Source organism: Amia ocellicauda, chromosome 5 (genome assembly GCF_036373705.1).
Source record: "Amia ocellicauda isolate fAmiCal2 chromosome 5, fAmiCal2.hap1, whole genome shotgun sequence".
NCBI lineage: Eukaryota > Metazoa > Chordata > Actinopteri > Amiiformes > Amiidae > Amia > Amia ocellicauda.
In genome coordinates, this window is record NC_089854.1 from 8,662,509 (window position 1) to 8,689,586 (window position 27,078).

The 27,078-nt window shown below is 35.6% G+C and overlaps 1 protein-coding gene across 1 annotated transcript; it reads right to left on the bottom strand.

Moving 5' to 3' along the window:
- Window positions 1-7,633: 7,633 nt before the first annotated feature.
- On the bottom strand, window positions 7,634-26,936 carry tnnt2a (troponin T type 2a (cardiac)). Its single transcript, XM_066703576.1, has 15 exons — window positions 26,801-26,936; window positions 25,319-25,329; window positions 24,470-24,484; window positions 23,099-23,134; window positions 22,182-22,253; window positions 21,316-21,342; window positions 20,667-20,685; window positions 20,511-20,571; window positions 16,891-17,007; window positions 16,497-16,574; window positions 16,035-16,142; window positions 14,815-14,924; window positions 14,536-14,626; window positions 12,510-12,550; window positions 7,634-7,974 (listed from the first exon to the last, which is right to left on the bottom strand). Exons 4-15 carry the CDS (start codon window positions 23,121-23,123, stop codon window positions 7,929-7,931), a joined length of 795 nt encoding a protein of 264 aa, XP_066559673.1. The 5' UTR covers window positions 23,124-23,134; window positions 24,470-24,484; window positions 25,319-25,329; window positions 26,801-26,936; the 3' UTR covers window positions 7,634-7,928.
- Window positions 26,937-27,078: the final 142 nt, after the last annotated feature.

Below are 27,078 nucleotides of genomic sequence, written 5' to 3' on the forward strand. Positions count from 1 at the left end.
TGAGATGATACATCTTGAGAAAGGTCTAGTCTAGCCCAGCAGAAAGGAAAGTTTGTAATGGTTTGACCCATAAAATTAATTACACTGCAGACACCCAGTTGGCCAAACATGCAAGATTCATGCGTACATTTATATTATACATTTATGTTATGTTATGATTATTTTTTCTATTCCTAATCCTTCCTTTTTACTGTGTTGTTTGACATTTTAAGGTCTTTGGAGGTAAAATCCAAGTGTGTGTGTTGTTTACAATTATCTACTTTTGAAAATGACTAAAGAATGTTTTTCCTCCCACCGAAGCCAGGATGCACAGTCCAAACAGTGATTACTCCAAACACATCTGTTCACACTGTACCTGTAATGCAGCAACTTGATCTCCTGGACTGATCAGCACTCTTTCCCTTATGCCTTTTCTTTTTAAACTATGCTCCCTCATGCTCGTGATTGTTAGCACTTTTATAATTTTATTGTAAATTCTGCAATGCCTACCCCTCCCTTTATCACGTACATCAAACATAGCTTTATTATGTCTGCACTATAATTAATAATTAATTATTATGATAAAATGTACTAAAATATATATGTTTATCATGAGTATGTGATTTGATTTTATGTATGCAAGCTAAATTAGAACTGAACCTTGAACATATGGATTAAACTGAAAATCTCGTTGACTACATGTTGTTACTGTTTGAAGTATCTATTTAAAATGATTTATACAGTCATCTGTTTCATGTTAACACCCTTATGCTGTAATTCATTATACTGAAAATAAGTCGGGTTCTTCTTTTTTTATCCATTTCTTCTTTAATCAAAGAAAATTATGCAACATACAACCCTACCAGAAAAACAAGTTGGACTCTTTTCAAAATGCACAAAAATGCATGAAAGTTATCCAAAAGTCCAAATGACATACAAATAAATGACTTGGTTATCAGTTTGACCTGAAAACACACAGTACAAAATAGAGGAAGTCTGTAAACAGGCATGCAACGAAACAGATCACAACCGCCAATTAACTTACAGTACCTTCTCCATGACACAGTGGATTAAATTGTCCAGGCACTGAATATTTTGCTTTAGATTTGTAACTCATTGTAATTTTCCTGTTCAAGAGGAATCAAATGACCAAATCATGTGTACCCTGGGTTAATTAACCTTTAATGCACAACAGATTTCTGAACTTGGAGAAATGTTAGTGACAAATGTGAAATGTTTTAAATGTCCCAGTGAAAGTATAATGCAAATCCTTTGTTTTTCAGTGGAACCCAGTTACACAACAGCATTACGCTGAGGTATGCACAGTGGTTTAAGTGGGGCGGTAGACACCAGTATGCATTCTGTAAAAAAATATATATATATTAAAAAAAAAAGAGTGTGGTATGCCATACTGGCAAAAAAACAAACAAAAAAAACATATACACACACAATAATAAAACAAAATGTATTGTTGCACAGCTGCTCGCACATTTTGCATTTGTCATCATCATTGCTCATTAGGGTATCAATACGTTTTTTATTTTAATGACAGAGAAAAATCTCCCACGTGTCTCAACCGGAAGTACGCGGTTTATGTCTGCAGTGCCCCGGAAGCAGTTTCGAGGTCACTCCACGGCCTGCACACAATTTATTAGATATACATACAATAGCTACTCATTACGATTAAACGAGGAAAACTGCAACATAGCATAAGTTATTGTATAGCCTTTGAAAGCAATGTAAACTTTCTAAAGATGAGACAAAAACATCGCCGACATCGACAGACGAATGTGAAGCTTTGGAAGAAGGTTGCAGAAGTTCAAGCTGCCTGACAGAAACAGCGGCCGACATCGTCCATTTGTGGACAGATAAGCCTGGCGTGATCACCTGATTGCTGGATGAACAAAGATATAGATTACAGAATAAGTAAATCACACTGTACCTTTTATTTTTTTTATTTAGTGGTTTATTTAGTTAATTGTAGCGTTAAGCATGTGGTGTATAACTTGAAAAGTGATGTTAACAAACCCAACTCGTTAGACTTCACACAAGTCTCTGAAATCACTGTATTATTCGTTAATTCTCTTTTGTTGACTTTAAGTTTAAGACTTTGGGGTTGACTTTATTTACCTATGAGAACATTTCATGTAACGTTTTCTATCACAATGAAGCAAATGAATAACATGATTGTCTACTGTAATACAATAATCTCCAATAGCACAGGCAGAAAATACCTGGAAAGACGTGACCCCCACCCCCCCCAATGTCGTTAATGAATGAGGTTTGAAATTGACGTTAAAATGCCATTTGCCTTAATCTAACATTTCACTATTGCACTACAAAAAATCTCCAATAAATGTAATTGCTGTTACAGTACATTGCTGTGACGTACACTGTATTTAATCATGGAGTTAATAGCCTGATGCATTACTAGTAGTTATAATGTGTTTAAGGACAAACCTTTTTAGACAAGCATGCAGTTAATACAAAGTACAAAAAATGCCTCATCTTAAACGTATATATTATAATGACTGTAAAGTAAGCATCACGGAATTTCTGTAGAACACTGAGAAAGTCCATGAGTTTGTTTAGAACAGGTTTCGAATTTCCGAACCCAGCTTTTAAAATGAATCAATGAATTCATAAATAAAAGCTTGAGCAGTGTGATTTCACATATACCAAACACTCCACTAACTCAGCTCACAGTCGCCATACAATCATCAAACATATAGATAGGGAGGTGCCCTAATAAATCGTCATCCCATTTTTCATTGGAGCATCCTTAAGATCTCTTGCCAATTTTTTTTTTCTTTAAAAGAAAAGATGAGCAGGAAGAGTTGACATTTTCTCACAGGGACTAAACAGTCCATGTTGTTTCCAAAATATGTTATAATCCTTTTTTCCAGTAACTCTTATGACTCAGACCATTATTCACATCATAATACATTGACAGTCTTCTTAAGGGTGTGGACATTTTAAAGATATAGGGGTTATTATCAAAGAAAAGCTCTTGGGGTGTGCTCTAGGGATTTAGGAAGATTCAAGAAAATAAATATCGGTAGCTAACCACTGAAAATATACGAACATATTCCCTTACAAATGCTGAGGGCAATACATTAATGGTCAAATTAATGGGATTCACCCGCCTCAATTATTATTGTGGACATGATATATTTGTCTAATGAAATTATCACTGAAAAAAGAAAACAGGAAGCCATAACTCAGACACACATTAACAAAAACAAAAACGTTATTTCGTTGATCTTTATACAATATAGTGTTTAATGTAAAATCACACTGTCAGCCATCAAGGTGACAACACATCGTTATCCAGTGTTCATTTCTACAGTATAAGTGTGTGTGTGTGTGTGTGAGAGAGGGAGATAATACAAATCAGCTTTTATTATTTCCATCCAATTATTTTCCGTACTGTTTAGTATTAGCATTATTAGATAGAAACATATTAAAACCTGTAAATACTTTTAACATTTTAAGTCTTAATATAAGCAGAACAAATATTTGTATTGATAGTCTTTGTTATTTGTATGTTAGTGATGTAAAAACACTGTATTACTTTAGCATTTTAACGTATACACAGAGAGAGAGAGACAGAGAGATATTATTCTACAGTTTTGTAATTTATAAGTAGGCCTATGTCTTAAATACAAAAAAACTGTATACACAAGCAATGTTATTCTACAGTTATATGTATAATATATAATGTAATTTATATAATTTAAATGTTTATTTTTAAAGGCAACTAAATATGTATTATTTTGATTTGTATTATTACAAAATTTGTTTTTAAATATCTTTATTTTAGTCTTGACTTTTTCATTAATTAAATAAATGAAGTAAATGAAAAATAGGAAAACTGAAGCACACATACCTGTATGTACAAGTATAAAATGAATTTCTAATATTCTTTAATAATAATAATAATAATAATAATAATAATAATAATAATAATAATAATAATTGTTTTTTTATTTAATACATTTTATTGAATTTTAATTTGTTTAAAGAGTAGTTGTTTTTATGAGGTACTGTGTCGTTTTTTAATTTGTTCTCCTTCACTCTAAAATATGATTTTAAGGCTATCTGTATATAATACAGTTTATTTGAACTATATTTATAGTTGTGCTGCATATACAGTAGGTCAATAATAATAATAACAATAATAATAATAATTAGTAATTAGTAATAATACATTTAGTTTGATGTATTTTTAAATAAGACAGTTTGTAATGCACCTATTATTTTTAATAAAGTAAATATTTGCTTGTATAACAATACTCTTAAATATAATATTTAAATCTTCAATATATTGAAAATAAGATATTCAAGGAATTGATTTTAATGACTAATTTTAATGACTAATCCCCTGATACATCTGCCAATATTAAAAATCCCACAGGGCTAAATCCCACTAAGCAAATTCTCACAGGAAAAAGGATCCCTTACGCTAAACTCCAATACACAGAGCACTTAGTTAATAATACTACCATTCAGGTGAGGTATGTTATTGTTTGGTCAATATTTATACTATACATAGTTTTTGGACAGTGTGTAACAATTACATTACTAACTTATCGTATGATTATTTAGTTTGTAATTGTATTGGAGGAATAAATTCCCCCGACTACGAAAAGTATGTCTGTAGTAAGAAAATGCTACTCACTACTTGTTTTTTCTTGTCTTTTCTCCTTTTAAAAAATGAAGTTGGGATGTTCTGTAGCTGTCATAATAAATTATGTGTCTTTGTGATGAGTTTTCCAGCTGACTAAATAATACATTATTTAAAATATTTAACAGCAAGCAGGTGTGGTATAGTTACAAATTGCCATAGGTCCTAATCTCCTGTAATTCAGCAAGGTACCTATTAATACTACTCCTCTTTAAGGCAGCTCCACTCCATGGGCACAAAGGATACAAAAATATATGAGATTAATTAATTAAGTTCTGGTTCATTATGGTATCAAACTAGCTGATGCAAAACCCAAATTGATAGATTAGTCACTAGTGTTAAATTCTAGCAATGCGATATTTATATTTATACGCTGCCTTCACCTCAGGATTCATCCTGTTAGAAAGTTACATTAATGATGCTTAAAAATCAAATTTTGTGATCATGAGACAATAAATCAGAATTAAACAAGAAATAAACAAGAAAAAGTACAAAACAAATGTTTTCTTTTAATTTAAATACATGTATTCCAAAAAAATATGCAAGAGAAGGAGACTGCATAAGTAGGGTGAAGAGAATTGTAATTAATAGATTTACTGACTTGGTGCATGTCACCAAGTATTGACGGTTGGAAGGATTAAAACAGGTGTCCTCAGATTGCCACACAACAGTGATCCTTCAGATGACCTGTGCTTTCAGTCTACATCCCTCCCGTGCTGGTACAGATTCACAATCCTTTATCTGAAACCCTTGGGGCCAGATGTGTTTCGGAATTTAGAAATTTTCTAATTTCAGAAAGCTAGTACAGTGTTTGTACTGTATATTATGCAAGCACACCAGCGCAGTCTGTGGCAGAACCCCCGAAAGCAAACACATTAATATTTTTTGCAGCGAATGTTCAATAAAACTTAAAACATAAAAGCAAACAATATCGGAGAGCACCTGACACGTGTGACTGCTAGAAGCACTGAGACACAACTGACACCACGCACCTTGGGTTTTCAGAGCTTTTAGAATTGTGGAAGAGCGGATAAGGGATTGTGGACCTGTGTTTTGGATTAATATCTGACAATTCCAAATTGGAAGGTGTAAAATTAGAAATTGTATAATGATTAATTTGTTTTTAAATCTGTATTTTGTGAGTGCTCTTTTAGAACTGCATGACTGGGCAGACATAATTCATTTTAATTATTATGGGATGTTACTGCAGTTCAGCTCGAGTTAGAAAGATGCCCAGAAGTATTAATTAATTAATAAATATACATTTGTGGAATAAAACAAATTGTTTGAAAGATTTGCAGTTCCTGTATAAGAGATGACGAGCCAAAACATATAATTACAATACAGTGAGAGTGAAAGGGTTACATTTCATTGGATTTTGAACTGCAAGGGTAGGTATAGCTGGCAGCTCAGGTTTACAACCTTTGGAAAGCATCCCATGTCTTACCAATGCTGTTTGGCTTGAAAAACATGGTGTTGAAGGTGAGCTGATTCTGTCAAATCGTCTTGTGCTAAATATATACAATGTTGGTAAGGTCAAGAATAAAACCGACTATTCAGTTCTGCACTCCATTTAGTTTAAACAAATGCTAAGATGTACTAATGTGCTTGGACTTTAAACTTTTTCCCCATTTTTTATACTTCCAATATATTTATGTATTATCAGTTATGTGTAATGTGTTATTACCCTCTATTCCCTATACTCCACCTTTCATCTGTCGGCAATTCTTTTGTCACTGTGGACACTTTATTTTATTTCTTGGGAGGAAATAGGTGTGTCTCACAGGGCATTGAATCCTTGCCTGAGCTTGTTCCAGCCTTCAGTTTTTTTTCTCTGTCAAAAACAAAGGCACATTAAATATCACAGGAGGCACCAGTGTGCGGGCCTACGTGCTGAAGCAGTGTCTGGACTCTCTGCCAACGAGTAGCGCAGTGTGATTGGTCCCATTCCATAATCCCTGGCAAAGCTGCACTCTGAAAAATAAATATATATGCTGGCACTGCCCTGGGTGTTTCAACATGGGAGGCTTTTGAACCGAGTTATACTGTGTGGCACCGAAAGCCTCTGTTCGTTGCAGAGGTTAGAATGAGCATAGACACAGAAACATCATTGTTTTGTTCAGGTATTCTGAACAACAACAACTAGTATATTAAGTTAGGTGCATAAATATTTGGACAATGACACAATTGTCATCATTTTGGCTCTGCACGCCATCAGACTCTGGTTCAGTTGCTGTACTGGCACCTTGAATGATTTATTTAAAGAGTCCTATATTAAATAAATAGAAGAGCATTTTGTCGAGAAGTTAAATGTTGCAAGTTTACAAAAATATAAATCAGAATATTGTACAGCTGCAGCCACCTCTGTAACAGTCTACATGCTAGTATTGGAAATGCTATATCAAAGATAATTTCACAGTGTGCTCTCAGTATTTTTAACAGTTTCTTTGCAATATGTTATAAAGGATTTCCTTTTTGTGATTCGAATTGATTATTCAAATTGTGTTAATTAAACACTTGTCCATAAACACTTTTTTCCATAGTAGGCTTGCCTAAACAAGTGCTAAACATGTGGTTTATGTACACTGACAGCTTGTTTTGTGACAGTAATACAGGGGTACAGATTTACCTGAAGTCCTGTCTTCAAGGGTCATGATGATTCAGATTTTTGTTTTGCTTTCTTTAATGAATTATTCCTCTGCTCACAGTTATCATCCTCCCAGGTTTTAGTGTATGAGGTCAATTAAAGAGACCTCTAAAAACTATAGGCAACTTGTTCTATAATGTATTATAATAATGGAAAATATAATATCTAATCATTAATCCTATGATGGCAGCTCATAATTCTCAAATTTCTGTCTTTGTTTTCTTTTGGAAGATGCAATGTATTTCTTAAAGAAGTTAAAACTGAGAAATCAAAAACTATATTGGACTCTCAAACTTTCACTCAATGAAAATGACACCAAGCAGTTTACAATTTTTATTGGCACAGTTTATTGGGCATTATTGTGTGCTTTTATTTACAGGGATATTTTAATGAATGGGTAAAGAACATAACAACATAACATAACAACAAGGCAGTATAACACTAGAAAGTAGCAAAGCGAGCACTGACAAGACAAGAATTGGCTCAACTAGTGAAATTCACACTGCAATATGATGCCCTTCTCTCAGAGTATGTGGAGGGACATTGGAGGCTGGGGTTCAGTGGCACTCTGGCAGACTTCCACAAAGAATCCAAGGCAAAGGACTGTGTACTTTGCTACTTCCATCGACCACCTTTAGTCTTTGCTCGTCCCCCTTTACAACTGGACATAAAGGACAACGGATAAGGTATTAATTAAATGATGAAAATTGTACATGACCATTCTCTAGGTTTAATGGAACAAAGTTCAAACTAATTAATTACGCAAGTTATTCAGACCTAAATTTCCAGGTGCCCCCCCGTTGGAAACTGCTAAACCAACCCTTGGCATGTCTAGGCCTTGGTCCACTGGGCAGACACAAGACAACCCACACAATAACTAGGGACAATAAAATTGCTGGCTGTGTTAAACCTTTTGTTTGTATATGTTCCTGAAACAATATATTTTGTGAAAGGACACACACACATAATTAATGGACCACTGGTAGTGTTTTGTGGAAGAAAGACCAGTCTTTATCACAGAACTCTTTATTAGTCTTTCTTGTCAGTGATTTAGAAATCACCTGTCTAATTAAGGAGTTATACTTGGTGTTGTGACTTCCTTTTTAGAATAATCTGTTCCTTCTTGAGTCTGAAGCCAGTACTTAAGGTGTTAGGATAATGGGTGACTTGGCTATTTTTCAATCGGAAACATAATACCAAAGAACAAAACTAAACAAAACCCACAATAATCATAAATTGTGCCATTCCTTTAATTGCACCTTAGCATTTCCTGAAGTAATTTCCAACATAGCAAACTAACTGTGCTTTTTAGTCAAAGGAAGAGAGTAGAAAGTGAGTATATTATCCATGAATATCAGTAGAAGCCATCAGGAGTAGTGAAGCTAGTTGCCCTGATGCTTTTATAATTACTTCTCATGTAATAACTACACATAAGAGCTTTGGTCCCCAAAATAGTGGGTTTTCCCCTGCATTCATAAAATCAGTTTCTGCTCACCATAACTGCAGTGTTACTTTTATGGAAATCTTTATACTTTATCAGAGACTCATACATTGTGACTTGTAGCTTGGTCAAACACCAATTAAATCCCTTCAGTCAAATTCTGTTCTATCAAAGCAAATGCTTAACGTTTGATATTTGCCATAACTCACTGAACATTTCACCAAATGCTTTGTTTTTGATCTCACAAGCCAGGTGACAATAAGTACACAGAGGGATAGTTCAGTGCCTGCAGTACTGTACAGTGTGTTTCAATCTTATCCCCATCAGGGAAAAAACAAAGTAGCTGAAAAATGAAAGTAAACCATGATAAGGTATCTGAGATAATTATGTGCTTTACCCAGCAACATGTATTAAAGTATCGTCTAGCAAACCAGCTTCAAACTGCATGTCTAATTTATCGTATTTGTACACCTAAATCAAAGATCTGTTCAGTGACCAAATGTATGAAAATGTCTTTCTGTTACTTTAGAAATTAACCTTTTTTTTCTGTAGGAGGCTGTTACAATAATAGACAAAGGCAGTGGTTTTGTTACGTTATAACACTAGGAAGTTGTAGTAATATGTAGTAAGCTTAAAATTGTAAAATGTGCCTATAATTTGCAGAGGGCTAGAAATATGCTCATGCTTTAGTTTGAAAGTTTAAAAAGAATGCTGCAAATGTAGCTGAAATATATGTAGACTTTCAAAAGTTTACAAGTATGATAGGAATACTTTAACAGGGTATTTACTAAAAAATTAAATAATACATTGTCTTAAATGCTTAATGCACACTTCTTAAAATTTATTTCCCCAGGGATAAGTGTCTTAGAATACATCCAATTCACTGTATTGTATCTGTTCAGTGAATATCCAGAGGCAGAAAGTATTTCTATCCTGCCAAAAATGTAGGTATATACTTTTGTAAAGTAAAATAAATAAATGGATGTGCTCAAATTTAATAACACAGACCATACATGCTGTCGTGAAGAGTTTGTCGATATGTAAATATATTGTTTCTTATTTGTAGTGCTAGTGATACAGATGGTATTTTGAATCTTAAGAAAACAAATGCTCACCTTTTCCTACTTGTGAATGAGAGGGTGAGGAGACAATATTTAGAAAACAATGTAATTAATATGTAGTAAATGCCAAAAGAATGAGGTTAATTCTTCTGTAAATATCCTTTCTATAGCGTGTCGTATCTTGTCTAATTAATAATGGAGAGAATTTTGAAAAATTTTCAGTTGCCAACACAGTGAAGTTCTGTCATATATCAAGCTATTTGTTTATTTATTTAAATGTAATGGTGTTACATATAAAATATTTTTGGAATGTGGAATGTAGCTTTGTGTGGGAAACTGTGATATTGATACCGCACAGCAGCTACAGCTACAAGACTAGTTACTTTTTTCATGATAGGATTGACATGTGCTTAATCTTAAACAGAACTTTATGAAGTCAGTAAAATAATTAACTGCATATCCAGCCGTGTTTCAAGTTATGACCCCACAGTTATAGTACCATGTTTTGCAGCTGTTACATTGTCATTTTAGCTCTAGGATATGTGTGTTAACAACTTTCACATCTGAGACACCTTTATTTATCTCAGCCTTTGTTTTCTGAATTCCAGTGGGTCTGTTTTATTCAAAGGCAACCTTTTTGAAGGCCAGATAACAGCTGTTCACAATGCAACTTCAAATCTATTGGGTTTGATGGAGAACAGAAATTGATCACACCTCAGAGAATGGGTAAAGATGTGGCTTTGACAGGGTATCATCTTCAGTTATTTGGTTTGACCAGTACTAGGTAATTACACCTTTGCAATGGCATTTCCACTTGAAGAAAATTAAAAAGAGAGTAAGTATAGCATAGGAGAGAAGTTTTTGTTTTGCTGTAGTTTTTTTTTTGTATTAGCGATGCCAACTGTTTCCAGTAAATGGTGCTTCAGTCTATCATAAATACATTACAACTAGTAATCAATTGATTTGAACCAAAAAAGAAATGAAAAAACAGTGGCCTGCTCAAATATTTTTATATTGATGTCAAATAAGTCAGGGTGTATTAATGTGTTAATCAAAAGGGATAATGTGATATTTTATATTAAATATATGTTACCTATTTTATTTTTTATATATAATATGTGTGTGTGTGTGTTTTCACATTTATCAGATACGCAATGACTATCTATATCATTGCATTCCTATTCGCAGATGTTTGCCAGCTCAGGCAATATTACACACTTCTCAGGAGTCAGCTCAGTCTCAAAGCAAGTCTGATCATGAACCTTTTAGACAGGGAAAGGGGACCATGTCAACAAGGCCTGACATGCTTTGAACAGTGCCTACTTCCACAACAATTACATTTGAAGACATGGAATAAAAACATTTGGAAACTAATATATAGTGAGACATTTTTTGCCATTTCCTTTTATCAATCAGTCAATCCATTTTTATTTGTATAGCGCCCTTTGCAGGGTAGCCACAGAGAGCTTTACAGAGTGCTAAACATACAACAAACAAACATACAATGTCCTTGTGCATGTGTTATGTGATGCTTCCTTTTATTAAATTAATTTTTAATTGCACCACTCCAAGTGCATTCCAAGAGCAATCCTCAAGACAGCTGGAGAGATTGGGTAGTAACACAGTCAATCAAGAATACAGCAAGCCTACCTGTACAAACATGGTAAATGCTTTGTAACACTACTGTTATATTTCAGTCCTTCCAATTTAAATGTTTCATATTTAAATGGCGTGGCATTTGACTCAACTGAAACTCATATGAAAAGGTCACCATTTTCACTGGCTGTGATTGCTCTTTGTACACATGTACCATAACATGACTAAACAGCATTTTTAAATTTACAACCTAAAAAGTAAGGAAGGAGACAATGGGGAAGTTATATTAAGCATTTTTGGGGGATTTTGTGTCGATAGAAAAGGAAATTGAGTTTGAAATTGAGAATCTAAATGCCTTCCACACATAATTCTAATAGTCATTTACGATTTGTTTTATTCCAAATAAACCCTGAGTCAGTAGCAGTTTTTATCTTGACATGGAAATACCTGAATTGTGGTTATAATATTTGTCATCTTCTTGCCTAATGCTGTTTTTCATGTGCAGTTGTAACACACACCAAAACACTTAATGTGAATTAACAATTGTATTATCTCACCCAATACTTGTTCCTAACAGGATAAGCCAGTGTGCTTGTTACTGCCCTTTGAACCCCAATTGCATATCTACAGAAACCAGATCCAAAGATACACTCGCATTTAGATTGTGTGTATACGTTGCGCAGATAGTAGTGTAGTAAAGGAAACTGACATGAAGCTATGCTGTGAGAGAAATACACAACCAGTGCTTAGTATAAAGCCTCTTAAATGTGTTTATCAATAACCAAGTACACTGAATCATCCACTTTAGTTTTGTAGTTATCAATTAATCACTGCTAAAAATCAATGCTTAAATGTTTAGAGGACAGGTCACAAAAACAGCAGGCCCTCTAGGGTCTACTGTAATAGAGAGTACACCAGTTACTGTAGCTGCTGTGTTTTGTCTTGTACAGTAAAGGTGACAACAATATGATTGTTTGTGTAGGTAGGGTTTCTGGGCTTCAGTTCTTTTTTAAGACAGTGTTGTGTGCGTTACCATGAATGTTGGTACAACAAAGCAGGGGCCCATGCAGGCAGTGATGACTGTATGAAAATACTCACGTTTTCTGGTGGTCGCTAACTCGGTTTCTCAGAACCTTAATCTGGAAATGAATGAAACAGAAATGCACGGTCAGGTCCAGGTTATTGAAGAAGAGTCTAGAGTTCTGGAAGGAATGCATGTCACAGAAAAAAGGAAACCTTGGTTGTAGTATTTATATTAAATTAATAGTACCATCATGAAAACTAAGAGGTCCATGGTGCTGGGCTTCTTCACAAGTTTTTTTTAGTATGAGCTGCTTCAGTTCTCATGTCCCTATATGTATGTTTTAGAAGATCAATGTAGTTCAGGCCTAAATGTAGGCCTAAAACAAGGGTATAATACAGTGTGAAGTAGGCAAGATAGAAGTCTTCCGAAAGACTTTTAACAAGAAACATGGGTCACACTATCAGAAAAATCGGTTCATTTGTAAATTGGGGTCTAGAGCAACTGCATGTTTTTCTGATGTGGGAAAGGTTGATAAAGGTGAGCAATGGAAAGGTGCCAACATCAATAAGGGAATGAATCACTCATACTCACATAAATCAGATCAACCATTCTGATCTGACATTGGAAGCTAGACAGCCCACAGAAAAACAGGTTACCAAGTTGTATGTAACAGAATGGATGAAAGCCGGGGACATATCCGCAATGCTTTTTTTATTGGTTTGTTTGTTTTTCAAATTCACTTTTTAACCACATGTTTCCGCCCCCAGTGTGGTTATCAGGTGCACATTGTTCGCTAGGGTGTGTCTTAGCAAACAACAGCGCATGATTTCAAGTCACTCTGAATGCTGTAACTCACACATGAGGGTGTGTCCAACAGTTTTGCCAGTGGAAGTCTGGAAATCTGTAATGTATTCTTTCAAACTACAGCTTGATCCAAACACATTATCACTGAGTCAACCGAATTAACAGGTGAGAGATCCTTGTGATAAATTTGACTTAAAGCAGCTAGGCTTAATGATCAAACAAAGTTAATTGTCATCCCTCTTTTGCAGCTTGAAAAGTCCCAAGGAAAACCTACCCTAACTCTTATGTCTTCTGTAACTGTCACTATTACTAATATTACTGGTTAATACTAATCAATTTGTCAATTTAAAAAAACTCACATCTGTCAAGGAGTTAATTAACCATTTCATCTAGATGTGTGTATTTGTTAACAATATAAAAAGATCTAGTGAAGTGTAATTTTGCATTGTTGAGGACAAATCCTTCCCATGAATAGGCAACTTACCCTCCATGACACATAACAACTCGCGATTTTAAATATTGTAGAGAAGGTAGCATCGTGAAAGAGTGATCTTATTAGAACTACAATTTTAAGATTGTGACTCATCCCTTAGAGTTCAAAGAAAATGAATTTATACTAATATTCTAGTACTCATTTGTACTTAATGAACATGCTTCAAATTCTGATCAAAGATTCTTGTATTTGTTTGTTTGTTTGTTTGTTTGTTCATTCACTGCCTGATGAACATGAAATCCCATTATAATTTGCAGATAAAGTGCCTCAAACAGATAATCCTCAAATATCTAGGCCATTGGTAAAGAGGTTTATGTAGACCAGTAACATCAGGATTTAATAAAGACTGGAGAGAATGGGTGAAAAAATGATTTTGAAAAATTGTATCCAGGTATGTTTTGTGATTCTGCAGGTATGCGGAAACTGGTACTATGATTTAATGCATGGTATGCTTGTTTACTTTGTAACAATGAATACTATACCTAGTGATAGTCTCCTCAGTCCCTAAAAATGTAATTTTCTTATCCCTTTACGTGGGATTTTCTGGAACTATAAGCTTATGGTATCAATAAAAAAAGAAAACTTTTTTATACATTTAAATCATCTCAGTAACTAATCTTGGGAATGTCTATTAACCACAGATCACTGCTGAAAAAATAAGAAACCAGTTTTATTTCGGAAAGTAGCCTAACTAAACTTTAAAAAGATTTTGAGCTACTGAACAATAATAAATAAGCAATTACCATTTAAGTAAATATTTACAGTGTGATCACAGTGTGGATTGTTGTCTTGTCAGAACTTACATCATACTTCTGCTTCTTGAATTTGTCCTGCTGGTCAAATTTCTCAGCTTCCAATTGGTAGATCTTTTCCCACAACTCCCTTGCCTTCTCCCTGAGGAAAGCAAAATAAACACATTAGAGAGCTAACAAATAATCATCCTCACTCTCATTAAATATCAATTGTCTTCCATTCCCACTGAATTTCCTGATGTTCTGTACAAACAGCAATTTACAGAAAGTCCTGTTGATTGAGAAAATGGTGTTCATAAATGTGTTATAGGATAGAAAACTTTACAGTACTTCAGTTTTTCTTCACTCAGGTCATCAATATTCAGTGGTTTATGGCGGTCGCCCAGGATTTTCTTCTTCTTCTCCCTCTCAGTCTGTTTCTTTCCACTCCGTCTCTCAGTCTACAATCAAGTTGAAAATAATTATCTTATTTTTGAATCCATTTCTAGCTAATCGGGGATTTTGCTCTGCTGTTTACTGAGATCTGAATTGTCACTTCTAATTGATGCAGAAATTAAAATATTATAATCAAAAGTGAACAAGCTGAATTCTGAATGTTTTCTGTTGTAGCCAAATATTTTCTACAAATGCTCATTTCGATTAGCAAAGGTGACAATATGAAATGAGACAGCTGTACTCAACATGTTTAAATTAATGAATGTATTACATTAAATCTATATCTGGGAGTAATCAATAATATGAAACTGAAGATGAAGTGAACACATTTATTACTAATTTGCATTTCAGAGTGTAGATTTTTTTTAATGTAAATATTTCCTGCAGCTGTTCAGCAAATAAATAATTTAGGATAACTGAAGAAAACTGTTGAAATGTGCAAATTACTCCAGTTGAATTAATGAGTAGAAATACTGTTATAGTAGTCACTTTAATACACTGGACTTGGGGCTAATAATTATCAATGAGCTAGTAGCATTCAAGAAAATAGCACAAATGCCTCTCTTGTTGGGTATGTTGTTGGCATTTGTTCCAGTCTCTGGGTACAACCACTGTCTCAGTGTGCATTGAGAGATTTCTAGAAATGTGTTTATTTCTCACGTTCTCATGCAGACACTTCTTAATTAAAAAATAATTATGTTTTTGTTTGTATTGTATTGTAAGGGGTGTGGCAAGATACTACCAGCATCTCAGCCTCAGAATGTGAAGAGCTCTATTTCCTGTCAGGGCACATTGTAACCATTTGGTGCCTCTGTCAGTCTCTTTCAATGATACCTTCATTTCATAATTGCTTTAAAGTGAATGGATTCATAGATACATGCTTTGACTAAACAATAACCCTGATTAAATTATTGCTGTGTGTGTGGTAGCATCAGGGTGAAGGAAGAAAGAGATCAGGCCAGCAGTGGAGTTTTCTAAGGGATGCTGCCAAGAAATATTTTTCCATGATCCTGACCATGCCCCAAGCTGTCAGGATACGAATGCCAAAATTAAACCCCAGTATGTTCATGTTGCTTGCTTAATACCGAAAATTCAATTATCAAAGTTCTATTTACCTTCTGAAGATAACCTCCGAAATGCATACTAGTGAGGGTTTTCTTCTTCTTGGCATCTTCTTCGGCTCTCTTCTTGTTCTCCTCTTCTTCTTTCCTTGCTTTCTCCTCCTGAAAAAGCAGGGCAGTGTTCTCCAGAACATCTCGTATAGTTGTGTTGCATACTTACACATTTTGGATCACGTGTAATGCACTCTCGAAACATGTATATCTACTGTCACTCTACCTGGGGAAATTGTCCTTCGGCATAGTAGAGATATGCCACTTACCTGACTCATGCTCATTTGGAATTCTCCAAATTCTCCGAAATTGGCATAGCAAAAGTAAGGGCATGATATAGCCTAATCATGGTAAAAGGCAAGCTGCCAAATTACTTTGAGAATTGACAGTGGTACTTCTACTTCTACATCACACTATGCATCATAGTTTAGATGAGCATTGTCAATGAGCTACAGGAAGACTCACAGCCACTCTGTTCTGCCGCTCTTTCTCTCTCTCTGCACGTATCCTCTGCTGCTCGGCTCTTTCAGACCGACGCTGATCCTAAAGAGAACGTAAGAAGAACATTTATCAAAATGAAACCATAGATCTCCTAGTTGTACTAGTACCTAGACTACTGCTGGTCATTTCCATTCATGCATTAAACTTTACTGACCATCAATTATGGTAGATGTTCTCCACTAGCACTTCTTGAATACATGACAGGGGAAATTCTCCCCCAGCATAGTACAGATACCACGTAGCTGACTCACACACACATTTCATTTTGAATTTTCCATCAAAACAGAATTGAATTAAAACATTTTACTTCACTGACTTGCCTTAATTAATAAGGAACTGACATGTGGCAGGGACTTACAATCCGGTCCTTTAGGCTGATGAGTTCTTCCTCCTCTTTCTTGCGATTCTCAAAGTGGGCTTCAATCAGGGTCTGCAGCTCGTTTAGATCTTTTTCCATGCGTTTTCGGTGGATATCCTGAGAGAGAACAGAGAGAGGGTAGTCAAGTGCAGTTTCCCCATTTTCATGTAAAAGTGACCTCAGGGTTCACATATATTGTTCAATAGGCTAGCCTACATTTTCGTTCCAGGGAGTGCTGTAGTGGTGTCTGAAGTAGTGGGTTTACTCGAATACCAAAATATGCCCAGCCGAATTGAATTTGGGGGTTGCTGGCCAGTTGTCGACCAGGGGAGTGCGCTAGCGATTTCACGACGGGGGTGGTATGGGTTCTGGCAGTTTGTCGACCGGGAGTAGGAGACATAAAACATAATTCATTGTAGGAATTATAAGAGGGTATAAGCAAAATCTTTGTTGGTGCAAAGTGCCCTTCAGATTACGTGGGCTTATGGTGTATGCCTGCGTATGCCTGCATATGCCCTCGACTACACCACTGCTTCTAGGTAAAATTGAACAGATGCAAGTGCAGGTTTAGTAAAACACTGGCAACAAATGAATGGTGAGACAAAAAAAAAACAATTAACAACAAAAACAAGAAGAAGAAGAAGAAGAAGAAGAAGAAGAAGAAGAAGAAGAAGAAGAAGAAGTGCATACAGAAGAAGAGAGAATATTTCCACAGCTCCAAGAGCACTTTTCGCGATTGGTGAAAACATCATATTTGAAGTAAGTTTTAAGGTTTAGCATCAGGTTTAGGTTTCCTGAACAACTTTTATGAAAGTTGAGTCGCTGTGTAAGTTAATGTTAGACCTTTGGCTCCATTAACAGACAGTTAATCAGATAAGAGAGATCGGTTGACAGTATATCCCAGGGGTTTCAATAGGCACCCGCGGGCCAAATCCGGACCGCCAGACGCTTTTGAATGCACCACGAGAATAATTTTAATTAACTTTTTATCATATATATATATATATATATATATATATATATATATATATAATGTAATGTTACGCAGGCTTGTTGCACTCTGCTTGTTATTGTGTGGAACCTAGTCGCAGCAATTCCTGGTTATTAGCCAATAGGATGTGATGTATTAATATGGATGTCCTGTATAGAGCTGGTGTTCTCTGCGCACACTCTGAACTGGGGCAAGAGCGGCACTTTGTACTGTCAAAAACACACAAAAATAACAGGTATTGGGTTTTCCTGATTTCTATAAATAAGCAGCTAAAATGTGCATCGTTTGTTGTGTGGACAGATGTCAACCTCGCCCCCTAAAATATAAAAGTGCGCACACACAACCGGGGGGTGCACAGTGCATTAGAATGTGTTCACCTAGAATAAACCCCTACGTCGGGGGTGGAAACAAATGATTTCCAATGCAGTCGCATATTTCTATCAGCGCACACATCGAGAATTGTGCATCCTCACCCGTTTCAATCCCAGAGACCCACCGACACAGATCTGTGATTGACCAGCGCCAGAAACCGCGTCTGGTTGCATATATAATGTTGGTTGATGTGTGATTTTTCGCTGGTGATGTGTGGTTTGTGAAGCAAAGATATGTTTGATTCCAAATCTGCCTGATTTCATGGAGATTTTGAGCTGTATTTTGACTTCGAAATTAGTCAGAATCGCGCATTTCAGGTCTCCTGACCCCGAGACCCCCTGCCCTGAATTACCCCACCCTCATTTTTTAACAATAATTTTGTGCAGTTCACAGTGGGACAAAGGGGAATGGTAAATACTACAAAATGCTTGAAAGTTTATATTATGTTTATCATATGACTACAATAATCTTTAACACATTTAAATGTAAGTGGTCTGAAACCGTTTTAAAACTAATACATACATTTATTTAAACATTTTATTTTTGTACTTTGTCAAATGAATGTACTAAATATATGCAACGGGGGATATTACTAATTCACAGAATTGTGTGTGTTGGAAAGGGGCATTTGAAGGTGTGAGTTGAGCTGCAGGTCCGAGGTAGAGACACTGACTATTCATAGCATGTTAAAGAGTTCTAGTGAAGTGACCCTTTTGGACCACACTGTCTGCCACATTGAAGAACTTTGGTTTAAGTGAATTATCACTTCTACCTCTAATCAGCAATCGTAGGATTCATTCATGCTCCTTAGATGCCAGGTTAGGGTTACACAATAATTTTCTGTCATGGACTATGGACCCCCTGAAGTAGACTTGGCCACCCCCTGGCCACCCCATGTATAAAACTCTAGTTCCGCCACTGCCCCCAACCGTCAAAAAATTGATATCAGACCGCCATGCCTATGCACATTTCTGAGGGAAAATCTCGTTTTGTATGTGAGATCTCAAAAAGACTGCCTCACCATGTGGTAATTATTAGAAATGAACAGCTCTTAGTATACAACATGACTATAATGTATACCATATTCATCCTAATAGAAGAGCATGCCCTAATAGAAGCTCCCTATTTCAGATTTTTCTTTCCCCACAATATCCAATTTCGTTTGAATTTTTCTTTGTGATTTTCTATTTTTTGGGTGCATTACCCAAAGTTATTGTTGCTCATGTAATGTGAAAAAAAGTCAAGTAATGAATAAACACAATGTATTTGCTAAAATAAGTTTTACTTAAACTTTAATTTAAAGTAAGAACATGAAACAAACAGGAATACTTAATCACTGACTGTCACTTACTGTATCAGGTCTATCCATGCATCAGCTACATACATCAGCACATGTATTAAATGTTTATTTACTGAACTGAATATATACTTTAAAAAAACGACCTCAACAACAGCCATAAAAGTCTGCATGTACTTTGTAACTGAATATGCAATTTGCTGATGAATATGCAAATTGGTGATGAACTAACACTGGTGATGAAAAGTGTGTGGCTAAAAGACGGGATCCCGTATTAAATGGACTAGAAAAAAAGGCACTTTGACTAACAATATCGTATTTACCATAAAATAGCACTGGTTGTATATAAAATATCAAATGGCACTTCAGATTCATGGAAGACTAGAGCATGTGCAATGTAACTACAAAAGTTAACTACAAAAAAATGAGTATTCTTGGACAAAATAACTGTAAAACTAATTTAATGGCAATTGTGATGCACCATTCTTGCACCCTGTGACAGTGCACTCTTGTGCTGCATTCGTTTTGGATGCTCATGTGTCGTGTTCGGTAAAACTCGGAAGGTTTCCTACAGTGGAGGAATGTTGTCATACCGTTAAAATGACGTAATATACAAAATGTGCCCAAATCATGATGTTGTGGGAAATATGCAATGTTTGGGATATCGTACTTAATAGACGCGCATGCAAAGGGTCTTGTCTTCATGCATTGTGTGTCTATGAGGACGAATACAGTATTCAGACTTTAAAAGGAAAGAATTACTATATTCCATTGAAATATACATAGTCATTGTAAAGGTTAATATTTTTGTCTGACAAATTGGGAAAATCACTTATTTCATTAGATGAAATTAGTCAGTCCATCATACGTTCAATAAATATCTAGGCACCTCAAAAACTATATGGGACTTTAAAAGCATCTCCTAAGAAAAATCATAGCCTGAAATTAAAGGACACTTACATCAAAGTCTACTTTCTCTCCATCTGGGATCTTAGGAGGCACAAGGTTGGGCATAAATAACCTGGAGAAATATTAAGTTAATATTATTATTACAGTACTACTATATACAGAAAATGTGCATTAATTATCCCTGGAACGATTCACCTATATACTTACTTTGGTCTGGGTTTTGCCTCTTCAGATTTCCATGAAATAAGAAGATTGAGAGAAGTTTATTATAAACCACTTCGAATTTTTCCCCCTTCATGCAGAGATTTGTATAACAATAACCAACATGCATTTGCACATAATATAGATTGCAGCAGCTAGATTGAGAAACTCTGCGCTGCGGCGGAATGTAATTTTGTACATGTACTGGCACCAGCTGGACCATGGGTTATGCATACACACTCAGTGTGACCCTTACTGTGTCCGTGATTACTTTCATGGATGCAAGGACATAATGCACAGCTGTTCAGAGATAAGCAAAATAATGCAGGATAATACATTCCCACCGTCCCATTTGAATGTTGTGTAACAAATGCCATTGCTCTGTGGTACATATTAATTAACAACAGCTAACTAACTTTATCAAATACCCTGTAAAAACACTCTAATGGCTGGGAAATGGCAGAGCCTTTTACAGCTCTGTCAGTCTGTGTACTAGTAGCTGTCACCAAACCCTTAACCAAAAAAGCATACTAAATACCCACATTTAGGTGCTAGTTGTATAGAGAAGGTTAAAGTAATTTTAAAATAATTAAACATTTGAATCCCAGCCAGCCATTCGTGAACTTCAGTGCACCTATATAATAATATTTAGTACCTCCTCCTTCATGTTCTTCTCCAGCGTCTAAAAAAAACATATAGAAAAAACCTCATCAAGACTTCAACAACCGAAGGCCAGGCGTGTAGAGAGACGTGACTAAAATAGGTAGTAGATAAGACAAGAAGGGTCATTATACAGATGAGCTTGGGTTCTGTTAACAGAAACAGACTCAGTATTTTGTTACCAAAGAAGGTTTTGCATTTGCACATACCTTTTTAGGTGTTTATTTATGACTGAGCTTTATAGTTTTTACGCATATTTTCCCTTGACCTGAGTAGATTAACCCTTAGACTGTTTCCATATACTGACTGTGGATCATATGGATCTCAATTCCATTACAGTTGTTCACTTGTTGTTTTTACCTCCTGCAATCAGATCTGCTAGGGCTTGGAAAATGATACATACATCCCCTGAAACCTGCCCCAAAGAAGGAATGCACTTAATCCTTCAAGCCAGAAAAATTATTAGCATTTGTCTTTCACTGACAAGAAAAGGCCTGGGAAGTAGTTCAACCACTAAAGGACTCTGCTCAGCTTGCAGGTTGAGTCCTATAGTCCAGACATCTCTGGTTCAGACCTGGGCTGTGTCATAAGGAAAATGTAACATTTTTTCCCCCCAAAGAGACAACACAATTAGACACAATAGAACAGCTTCCTCAATTTGTAATACAACAGTGACCCCTGTGGGTAACTGGGCACATGTGAGTTATGCAATATTTGCCAATCCACAATAACAACATTTAAAAAAAAAAAAAAAAAAGTTGAATTCTTCAAACTTTAACATCCCAGTGACATCTACAATAGATAAACAGGTGCTACATAGGGAGCATTATATGTCGCAATGAACAGTATGTTTGTCCTCACCATTTTCCTGTGTGGTCTCCTTCTCCTCCTCTTCCCCTGCTGTGGCTTCCTCTGCCGCCTCTTCAGGAACTTCTAGAAATGAAATTGTCTAGAATGTAGTCTACAATCCAGTTGGATAAATCTTGTATTTACTGTCAATGTCTTATAAAATAGTAATGAGTATAACATATATAGGCTAAATCATTTGGAAATGTATTTATTTACACCACAGTATGTACACAAAATATAATGGAAGGTTATATCCTATTTAATATATACTTTTAATTAATGAACAGTTCATGTTTGAACTTTCACTAATCTGGACATTTTGCCACCCTGAGTTACTGTCATTCCCCTTTGAAACAATGTCACACTCAGTGGAATCACTTAGAGACCGCCTGGACTGCAGTCACCACTGTAGATAGGGGAGTTATTTCTCAGCTCAGAATAGAAGTACACTATGACAGCATGTTTCTGGGTAGCACAGAAGTGTCGGCATTTGAGAACAAATGGAAGTCAGTCTCATTTCGAGCTATTGTATAGGCTGGCAGCTAAGCAAACAGGTGGAACTCAGAGTAAAAGTGCTTTTAAACTGCACGTGGTCTGTCTTGGCTTTGCTGCATCAGTTATAGCACAGGTTGATTGCCTATTGAAGAATAAGATTGATGCAGTCAAAATATGAGTTGCACAGGTGGGTTATATGCAGACTATAATGTTTATTTAATTACGGCTGATGTTTGATTGCTTAAAAAATAGTTAGCAACAGGACAGTAATATGTTAGTGATGCATATATGGTACTGCTAAAATGAGATAAGAAATGGTTTGAGATCATGCACTTATGAATTAAATAAAAAAAAATGTAATGTTTTGCATTATATCATAGAACTCATTAATATAAATCTTGAACAGTGTGAAAAAGCATTTCAAGAAATACAACCTTCATCCTCTAGCACATCTTCCATCTCCTCTGCCTCTGTGCAAAGCAAGAGCAAAACAATTACAATGTGGACATCAAGCAGCAGAGACATCTTTGCAAGGACAAAACACATCCCAAATCATATCCATATCAACTTTGATTCAGTCATTTTGTTTGTCTATTGTTTGTCATCTATTATTTTGGCAAAGAGGTATTTACCCTCCCCCCGAATCAGAATGGGTCTGATCTTTGAGAGCTATAGGATGTTCTGGTATTCATGCCAACCAAAGCAACTGAACCAATTACTGGTGTGATTAATGGAGATAGTTGTGATCTTAGCCAATGATTGGAGATACTTGTCAATAAACATGAAGGATTGGTGCTCTCCATGACTAGGGTAGCAGACCAGACTAGACTACATCAATTTTGATAGTCTGAAAAAGTCTGAAGGTGTTATTCCACTGTATGAAACCTGCTTGTCTGTTTCTCTCAATGCCTCACACTACTCTAGGGTAAACGTACTTTGTGTGATTGAAATTATAAATAACCCTGATGACAAAGGTACAAGACATGAAATCAGAAAGGACAGAAGTGTGCCTGTGTACCAGCAATTCCTTTGGGGTAGATGGGAGATGAAAGCTAACCTTAGCAGAACATGGAGAAAAAAAAAAAGGTGGCTTTTGCTGAATCTCTAGCGACACAGTTATTCAAAAAGAATGTATTTAATAAGTCCCAGGGTAGTAGAGAACAAACAGGTGGAAATGTTGGGTTTCCCTTGGGGTATGTTTGAGTAAAGATAGAAAATGAGATTGTTGACATGCCACTGAACTTCAGACATTAAAGGACCCTGCAGGAACCACTCAAGAGTTTATAGAGATAAGCAGAAAAGAGACAGCTGAGGACATCTGAAACAAAATTCCAGCACCAGGCTAATTAAGAACTTTCTAACTACACTGACAATTTGATTATGACACCCAACATGATTCAGAAGCTACAAAAATAAAAGCCAGCTTGCTCTAGCCACATGCCAAATACCAGCTGTCCAAGTAAAAGCAATCATTAGTAGGTACACACTATGCCATACATAGAGTCACTTGCATTACAAAGTCAAGGGTGTAACTATGGATTAAGTGACAGCAACAGGATAAACACAAATAAAGATGTCTGGGTGGTGAGTGCATACAGATTTTGAGAATTATACTTTTTATAAGGTCAAATACCATTCTTAAATCTGAAATGTCATACATGCATGTCCTATGTATATCAGAAAAAAAGCTCAGAACATGACTAGATGTTTATATTTATAGAATTGAACTGAGAAGTATTCAAGGAAAGAACAAACATTTAATGTTTCATTTATCCAAATGCAAGACAATATAAAGTAACAGATACCTTCAATGACTTCTTCTGTGAAGGACGAAACGGAAAGAAAAGGTAGTGAAAAAATGTAATTGAATTAATCAAAGGATTAACTCATTTGAGTAAGAAGTAAATTCTGACTTGATTTACAATTTAAAGTGACATTTGCTACTGATGATTTTATATTATACTAGCGTTAAATGCTTTCATACTTTAACAAAAAACACTTCAAAGTCAGTGGTTTCCTCTAATCCTTATAAAGTATCCTGCTTTCTGAAGGAAGACAACCACTCAAATAGAAACTTCATCAACTTGACAGGAGCTCTGTGTACCAATATCAATTGGGAGTTGTCACTTTCTTGGATTAAGACCTAGATTTATTCAAATCTTGCCACCAGCTAGTCACAAAATCCAGTACTTAACATTGACAGGTTAGGAAGACACAAGCAGACAGTTCAGCTAACTTTGATTACAACTCCTGTGCTTAGTGCGGAAGGGCTGTAGAGAACTGACACTCATCCACCAAAATGTGTGCTGTCAGGCCATCTGCTGTCTTCCACACTGCCATTCCCACAGCTCAGCCAGCAGAGTTATAGCATTGGGGTGAGGGGGGGGGGGGGGGGGGCACTGATGGAGCTGGTAAGACACAGGGGTGTTGGTTGTACTACAAACCAAGGAAACCCTGGTTGACCCAAGCTCACCCAGCCCCAGTATTGTTCATACAACTCTGCACTACTTAATGGGTAATCCTAGTCATAGTCAGCAGTGATGTACTCTAGATTGGAACTTGAATTATTATTCAGGTTATGTAGCCCTTAACCTACAATCTAAAAGTGGACACTTTTACCAATTTCAACCATAACAGTAAAATAATAATCTTACCTTCTTGTTCCCTGAAAGACAAAGAATACAAATTTGTTTTATTTATTTTTTACTTGCAGAACATGGATTTATAATGCTTTTATTGTAGCCTTCAGCTGTCTTCTCTTTCTTTATGTGTATATAGATAGATAGATACAGATATATGCAGTAAAGATTACAAAAACTGTGATGACAGATCCACATAATATGGTCAATATTAATGTTTAGTAAATGTATTCCAAAGGGATTTTCAGTTTCTTGGCATGACAACAACAAAAACAATAAAAACAAAATCTGCAGTTTGAGTCAAGACAGCAGATGATTCCGATAGCTGCTTGCACATACATGATACCTGGCTGTCTCCTTCAATGAATCGAAACAAAAAAATGCTATACAGGTTTTAGAAAAAACAAAACATTACCATCTTTATAATCTTTCTGTATCAAAAAAAATTTTTTTGGGGGAAGAGAAGTCAAGCTCAACGAAAGATTAAACTGCGTAACATTGAAAGCGCAACTGGAACTGTTCAGAGGTTGGCTTGGGGTTGCGCAGTGCCTGCATCTCTTAGAATTTGTGATATGAGTTGCATGGTGAAGCTCTGTTGGTGTGTATCTACTCTCTGCCTCCCTGCTTCATATAATTTAGGAACTAATATATGCAGTATAGCAGTATCTGAGATTACATTTTTATATGTATATACTAATATTAAAAACCTATGCAATTTCAGGCATCACTTGAGGACGTTCTTTCATCACTGTTCGATAAAAGAAAAGAAATACACTAGACCAGATACCAAATATCATGCCTGATCCCACGGCAAAGCCCCAAACTCAGTACCATCCACTGTCTGGTTAGTTTCACTGATAGAGATCAATCGGGAGTACTATACATTTTAAACGTCGATCACATGCATCTCTGTAAATTTAGATGAAATTATTTCAATTAAAATTAAAAACTTACTCATATTCCTCGACAACTTCCTCTGTATCCGACATGTTTAGAGTTGGAACTGCACAAGAAGTAATTGAACATATTCGAGAAAATGAAGATGTTTTTGATAAAAAAGGTTTAATCTTCTACAATGCAGATTTAATCCAATTCAAGTTATTTTAAAGGTATTTTGTAAGTTTATGCTGAATGGTTCAATGTTGACTAAATTTGAATTGTAAATTGTTTCATAGAACATGAATAATTAAATGAGAAACCAGAACATGCTTCCATAATGTTACGAAACTCAAATGTAATAGAACATTTTTTTCAGTGCTTACATGCGAATTGGAAATTAATAGCAAATTGAATTATTATTACTATTATAGGAAATTAAATTGTTAATAAAATGTTGTTGTTGCATATCCACAGAAACTCATGCCAATTGCTTATTTCACAATGTTGATGACTTTCCTTTTAAATTTATTTTTCTTTCATTTTTTGGGGGAGGAGGAGGGGGTGGATGCAGTTAATACCAGGTTTACTTGTCTAATAACAATAGAAGTTCAGACATACCTGAAGTAAGAGAGACTTGAGAAAATAGTGATCCTCCAGCTTGTGTGAAAGCTCCTGAAAAATCATACGCTTTAAAAACATCTCAGAATCATGTGACAGGCCCTCAGATGTCATGGTGGGGTTCTGTCAGAGTGATTGAGGTGTTCCTATTGTCTTTATTTATAACCCAAGTGGCTGTTTGTCCATCCTGATATTGATACTCCCAAAAAAGGCAGGTTCTTTTTGTTTTGGCAAGGGGCTGCTTTTCCCAATTGCTATCTGGGCACACGTATTTCCAC

Coding starts and splice junctions, on each gene's coding strand:
- tnnt2a (XM_066703576.1), bottom strand. CDS start 23,123: ATGGAAGATGTGCTAGAGGATGAAG. Junction 22,254..23,098: donor AGATGTGCTAGAGGATGAAG/GTTGTATTTCTT, acceptor TTTCATTTCTAG/AAGTTCCTGAAGAGGCGGCA. Junction 7,975..12,509: donor GTTAGCGACCACCAGAAAAC/GTGAGTATTTTC, acceptor CTTTATGTCCAG/TTGTAAAGGGGGACGAGCAA.